Source organism: Prinia subflava, chromosome Z (genome assembly GCF_021018805.1).
Source record: "Prinia subflava isolate CZ2003 ecotype Zambia chromosome Z, Cam_Psub_1.2, whole genome shotgun sequence".
NCBI classification, from domain to species: Eukaryota; Metazoa; Chordata; class Aves; order Passeriformes; family Cisticolidae; genus Prinia; species Prinia subflava.
In genome coordinates, this window is record NC_086283.1 from 47,171,246 (window position 1) to 47,178,343 (window position 7,098).

General features: G+C 51.9%; 1 protein-coding gene across 1 annotated transcript; it reads left to right on the forward strand.

Moving 5' to 3' along the window:
* Positions 1-2,211: 2,211 nt before the first annotated feature.
* On the forward strand, positions 2,212-3,231 carry LOC134563616 (forkhead box protein B2-like). Its single transcript, XM_063421710.1, is given in 3 exon segments — positions 2,212-2,584; positions 2,587-2,663; positions 2,755-3,231. Coding segments are annotated over 3 exon segments (927 nt in total).
* The last annotated feature ends 3,867 nt before the right edge of the window (positions 3,232-7,098 follow it).

Here is a 7,098-nt window from a genome sequence, read left to right on the forward strand (position 1 = left end):
GGGCAAAATGTACAGACACGTCAGGAAAGATGTTGAAATATCGGGTCTCGCCATGCGGGCAATGAGGGAATTAGCTTCCCAAGATGCACGATGTTAATGCTGCTGCCACCGTGCCTCCTAGTTTTTCAGAGGAAAGTGAGTGCTTTAGACAATAATCTGAAACTTTTTCTAAAACCACGCGCTTTCTGAGGAAGCTTGGCTTGCAGAATTGTGGCTACTTATTCTGCTTCTTTACCTTTGATTATGCTTTTCACTTGATTGACCTTGATCAGGTATAAAAACTGTTAAATACACATTATGAGAGTGAGTTTAAAATTAGTCTTTTCCTTCGGCCCCGGCAGAGATTATAAGGACATATTTTAAAGCTTTTTTCTCTTCCCCCACACCTTCCTTTTCACCACTTCTAGCTGCTGTCTCCTGACTCGGAGACAGATAAACAAGTTTGACGTTCAAAACAACTCCCTCGACGGCAGAATTTGGGCGCGGGGGACATCGCCGGCCGGGTTCTGCCCCAGCGCTGCTGCAGCCGTCGTACCCGCGGGGCACACACTGCCATGGGATCTACCCAGCGCAACAGCCTGGAAGGATGGGCTCAAAAAACCTCTTCCATATGTAGTTTTATGTATATTAAGGCTGTTTCAACCTATTTATTCAATTAGCAATAAAAGTCCGACTAATAATTTTAACGCTAACTCCTCTTACAGCATCTCGATAATTGTGCTCTGATAGGTGCTGATGTTGAGCAGTGTTTCTTCCAACTCTAGCGGTAGCTAGGCAAACAATCTTCCCTTTTTCTCGCTCAAATCTACAGCCTACTCGCTATAACGCAGTACGTTTGGAGGATAGATATGAATTGTTGCACTGTTCATTGATTCCTACTAATGAGCAGATCTAAACCAACACTGCTGCTAAGTAGCCCATCTCTAAGCGTCCAGATGATGCTTTGGCTGGTTCTCTACGTGTTTCCTACGAGCCGCATTGTGGCGGGTAGCAAGAATTTACAGCAACGATTTGGAGAGGAGAGCACAGGATTTTTTTGCCTCTCTCTTGTTTTTGTGCTAATCTTTGAGTGGCTTCTTAAACATAATGGCAGGAATGATGAAAAATTATTTCAAAGGGCCTGTATTTCCCGTTTGCTGCCTCGAGGGGCTAACTTAAGGGCGTTTCTCCAGGGTGCTGGACTCGACTTGCCATGGAGACCTCTTCCCGTTTTCCATCTCCCTGTGGCGCAGTCCCCTTCCTTCGCGCCCACTGCTATAAGCCGGGCTGTGCGAAGGGAGCGAAGGGTCAAGAAGGAGGAGAATGGATAAGGGGACTATGAAAGGGGTGGAGGGAAGCTGGAGTGGGAGAGATGGGAGAAGGAAGCTTTCCTGCTCGGGCCACTGTTCCCTGCCCTATGGAAAGCACATCTCGGTCTCATACGGAGTTTCCTCAGGCCCCTGGCTCCACCTCACCGTGATGAGGAGATGTGAGTGTGAGTGGAGTCGGGAGCCGCTTCTCGCTCCTTTTCCATGAGACGCCAAGTCCCCAAGCGGCTGTCATGTGATAGCAAGAGAGCAGAAGCTGCGGGGGTCTCACGACTCGGGCACCATTACAAAACTGCGCCGGAGCGCACAAGCCTTGCCAGCAGCCGCGGCGGCCGCCGCCCCGCTCGCCTCCTGCCCCGCCGACGCCGGCGCTCGCCACTGCCGCAAACTTTTAAGCGGACACCAGACTGAGCGGTGAGAGGGATGCTTTTATTTCCTTATTCTCAGTCTCTGAAGACGTAATTTCATGCTCTTGAGCCCTTGGTGCCTGAGGAGCATCAACTCCAGCCGAGTGTGCCAGACGGCAGGGGTGAAGTCCGGGAGACTCAGCGGCCTCCAGGAGAAAAGCGGGACGCCAGCGGGGGCCGGGACCTCCTTCTGCCACGTAGCTCCCGAGCCCCCGGGGCTGGGCGGCAGCTGTCTCTCCCGCAAGCTTAGGGGCGGCGAGGAAAGCGCGTCCCGCGGGGAGAGGCTGCTGGAGGAAGCCGTGCACGGAGCTCGCGGGCTGGGCGCCGGGCGGTCGCTGTCGCATGTGGCCCGGGCAGGTGGCGCCCACGATGTAGAGGCGGCGGCGGGGCAGGGCAGTGAAGTCCTCGGATCCCAAGCCTGCCGTGCGCGCATTGAAGGGTGCCCAGCCCGGAGCGGCGGGATCGTGCGGCCACGGGAGTGCTGTGGCGGGGCGGCGATGCCCAGGCCGGGGAAGAGTTCGTACAGCGACCAGAAGCCGCCCTACTCTTACATCTCCCTGACGGCCATGGCCATCCAGCACTCGGCCGAGAAGATGCTGCCCCTGAGCGACATCTACAAGTTTATTATGGAGCGGTTCCCTTACTACCGGGAGCACACGCAGCGTTGGCAGAACTCCCTCCGCCACAACCTCTCCTTCAATGACTGCTTCATCAAGATCCCGCGGCGACCCGACCAGCCGGGCAAAGGCAGCTTCTGGGCGTTGCACCCGGACTGCGGGGACATGTTTGAGAACGGCAGCTTCCTCCGCCGCCGCAAACGCTTCAAGGTGCTGCGCCCCGAGCACCACCTGCCCGGCGGCGGCGGAGGGGCGGGCGGCAGCGGTCCCGGCAAGCCTCCGGCGCCCACCCCGCACATGGTGCACTACTTCCATCCGCACCCACCGCCGCCGCCTCCCCCGGGCAAGGTGCCGGGGCTGGCGGGCTCCGACGCGGCCGTGGCTGCGGCCGCGGCTGCCGCCGCGGTGGGAAGGCTGCCGCAGTTCTCGCCCTATGGGAGCAGCCAGCCCTCGGGCTTCAAGCATCCCTTCGCAATCGAAAACATCATCGGCAGAGATTACAAGGGTGTGCTGCAGGCCGGCGGGCTGCCGCTGGCCTCGGTGATGCACCACCTGGGCTACCCGGTGCCCAGCCAGCTCAGTAGCGTGGTGAGCTCCGTGTGGCCGCACGTGGGGGTGATGGACTCCGTGGCCGGCGTGCCCGTGTCCCCCGAATACGGCCCCTTCGGCATGCCCGTGAAGGCGCTCTGCCACCCGCCCGCGCAGAGCATGCCCGCAGTGCCGGTGCCCATCAAGCCGGCGCCGGCGCTGCCAGCTGCCTCGGCCATCCCTGCTCTGACCGTCGCCGCCTCGCAGATCTGCCCCGCCGCCTCCCCGGCTGCTGCATCGCTGCTGGAACAGACCGCGAGCAACAACCCCGAAGGCAAGGGTTCCCTCCACTCCGTCCTGGTGCACTCCTAAAGAGCAGGGGCTCTGGGGGAGAGAGGCCCCCAGGCTCCCGGGGGAGCGGACGGGGGATCCAGGGCATGCGTGCGGAAACGCGATCGATCTCATGACTACACCTCTGCTGGTGTCTGTGTTTATATCGTGTACTATCAGATTATTTGAGAGCCAGGTCGCAGGTAAGATCTTTTATCGTCGTTAAATGTCATTAGTGGCGGAGAGGCGATGTGAAAAATCACAGCCAGGGCCGAAGGGGCTGGCTCGGAGGAAAGGGCCGACACCGAAGTTCTCTCCCCGCCAGCCTGAGCCACTCAGCCTGTGCTTCCCGCCGAGTCCCTATCCCGGGGCAGTCACCCCGGAGGCCCCACGAAACCCGAGCTTCGAGAGAAGAGGTGCAGCAGTCCCCCGGCAAATAGGGAGAGCAGAAAGATAAAACCCCTGCTGAAGCCTGCTTCTCCCTCTTCCAGGAGAGACAGGAAAACTCTGCTCCACCGTCCCTGTAGATCTTGCTACGAAAGAGGTGGGCAAAGTGGCTACCTTATACCCTGGCGAGCTCCGGGGCCCCATGACTTGTAATGCTTGCTGTTAAAGAGTAATCGTTGAATATTTCGATTAAGAAGTGGGAATTTGAGGGACAACGACACTGACGGCGAAGGGTTCCTTTAACTAACGACCGCTTGCGCTTCCCCTTCACACTTTTATAATCCATCCTAGAGTACCTTAGAAGGGACTGGAGCGTGACTTGACCTCTCAAACTGTGTGTGAGTGTCCGAATTCCCTAGTTTCACATTAAAATTAAAACAGCCCGGCAATTCGTAGATTGTGCTTTTCACATCACCTTTCACCGCTCACAGACACCACAATTTTTACGTGTTGCTTGGCGTTTCTTCCACGTAAATGTGAACACAAAAACCTGCGAGGCAAAGGGGGAGGGCGGGGAGTGAAAAAGGTGGGAGAAAGTGGGGTAGACACCATGAAAATGATTTAAAAGTTACTCGGGAACAGCACTTTACTGAAAACAACATTCCAATAGACGAGAAGTCTGTGCAGGGGGATCAGAAGTCAGAGACGGACGTGCTGGGCTGATGATTCCCGGCTGGTTTGTGAGTGATTGCTGCCGTACCCTGTCTGCCCTTCTATACACCAATGCTCATTAAAGCCAACCCATCCATTTGCTTCTGCTGGTGCTGCTATTTAAAACAACTCGCCTTTCATATCGGTTAAGAATCGTAGACACGTGTGCTTGTAGAGTAAGTTTTCGCTCCCTCTCCCCAAACTGACAAAAGTATCCAGAAGTTTTCTCGGCGGCAAGACAAGGGGAAGAAAGGGAAACAAATCGCTTACAGGCAAGTTGCCTGCTACGGAGGCATTGTGGTCTCTGCCCGCAGCTCACGGGCGAAGAGCCGGCGTGAGAAGCCGGGTGTGAGAAGAGGGCAATGTCTCGGAACCCGATCCCACTGAAGGCAGTGGTAGTTTTGCCGGTTCCAACGTGTGCTGGATGGCACCTGCCTCCTTGGTTTTACCCCCTCAAGCCGGCGCACCAACACTGGCCCGAGACGCCAGGTCATAGTCCCCGCCCCTGGGGAAGGATATCCTGTGACAGGCTGACCCTTGGTGCCAGAGAAATTTGCTAGGAAAAGCAAACTTGTTTGGCTCCGAGCATTGTCTGTCCTAAGCTTTCCCCACATACACTCGTGGGGACTGTTCGACCACTTGAATTCCCCTGCAACTGCTGAATTTCCAGTTGTTGCCTCTGTTCTAGGCGTGTTTGCACCTTACTTTCAAAAATTACAGAATTCCTAGCGCCTAAAAAATACTACTAATAATGTTATGCTAATGAGATGCATATTGATATTCATGGTTTGTGAATCGGTCTGGAAGGGGAATTGCCTCTAAAGTATTGCAACCAGATAAACTGAGCCAAAAGAAATTATTAAAAAACAAAAAACAAAAAACATAAATAAATAAATAAATAATACAAAGATAAAGTGCTTCACATTTTTTTTACTCTGCTGTTTGCCATCTTAGGCAGAGATCCAATTCGATATTCCCACTGCTAAAACCAAGTTGCTTATAAAAAAAGCAGTCTGCCAAATAAATAATGAATAGCACTAGTTGTATATTAGTTCTATATGTATTTAAATATATTCCACTGCTCTTGATGTAACTGCTGTATAGATGTCCAAAGCACATCTTAAGGAACCCTAAGACTTTCCCCCTTACATCGGTCAAAGGGTTTAGAGGGACGGAGAATTTGGAACAGGAGAAGAGATAATCCTCCTGGGAATTATTCCAACGATTCTGGTCAATTTTAAGATTCTGAATGATCTTCTAGATTTCATTGCGGGAAAACTTTTATTTGGTGTGAGGAGGCCTGCCTGGGTGCGGCGGCGAGGTGTAAGCAGGAGGCTCCCGCCGCCTTTCGCACCCGGGCGGTCGGGGCAGGTGTATCGGGAACAGAGGCAGGGCTCCCGGCGCAGGAGGCTGTCTCGACGGGAGGAATTCTCTGATCGGAGACGAGAAGGGCCTGAGGGCCGAGCCCTCGCCCATCGCCCGGAGGGGCAAGCCGGCACGGCGGAGTACACGGGGATTTGCAGGATGCCCAGCGAATTGCGGGGTGCACAGCATTCTGCACACACGGGCGCTGTGTGCAGCAGGTTTTCCCCACCACGGGGGTTTTGGGGAGTGGGGAGCTTAGGCCATGGGTCACTCACCCAGACGGCTTAGTATCACTCCCAGTGCAGTGGCCTACACTTTGTATGAACTAAAGATGGTGATATTTTCTGTAGCTTGTACAGTGAAAATTTTAGGGAGGTTGGAACGTGTTAATTTCAGATTATCAGAGGGGGAGGTAAAATTAACTATTCAAGTAATATTTTCTAACTCATTTATACATTTATTTTTCCTTATTCCTAAGTACTTCATCTCTGAACACAGCCTTTGCAAAGTTACAGAAATTTGTACCAACAACCAACAATTCCAGTACATAAATAAACTCCATTCCAGTGCTGCTTAATGATAGATTATAGAGAAATGAAACAGTATCCTTTTTTCCAAGCTGAAAAGCACCAGGTGTGAACTGGTGAAGGGCAAGATTTTTCACTTGACAAATAAAATAGGAAAACAGCCTTGTGCCAACTACAAGATTTTATCAGTCTGCAAAAGCAGTACACCTCATGCAGAAACAGCTTATCTTCAGGTTAAAGTGCACGTGTGTTCTGCAAAGAAAAGGCCGCCGAGTCTTTACTGAGTGGGTGCAGGCAGGGTGTGTGTAAGCAGAAGAAATACAATGAACCAGAAGCATATTGGGGTAAAAGGAATGCATTTTCTTAGGCCTCCATTCTTCTACTAATAATTTTTACTTCTCTACCTTTGGCAGTCTGACGATATGAAAATTAAGCTTGCTTGTCCTCCTTGCATCTGCTTCTGGTTTATTGTGGCTAGCTAATATAGTGATTGTTATTTCTACCCATGGGAAACTATTCCCAACCAAGGCATTACTTGGTATATTTTAAGTCCATAGAGCACGCAAATCAAGAAAGAAAAGCAAATGCACTAAGACTCTTAGAATTATCGTAGCTTATGGTCTAATATCAATGATATCATTGTTTCAGTGGACATGTTCTGATCTCAGTGATACTTGCTGCAGTAACCAGAGTTATAACTGAAATTCTGGACTCCATCGATCCAATTCTGAAGTCTCTCTGGACAAATATTGATACGGAAAATCTGCTTGGAATTTTGCTGCTGCTGCTTGTGGTAACAGATTTTTCTGTGACTTTACTTTAAATCATTATCTTAAAACAAGTCTGTTATAAGATAGAGCCTTCCCTGTAAGTGCTGGAAATAAGTAATACTTTCAGTTTTGAAAAGTAAAATTTCACC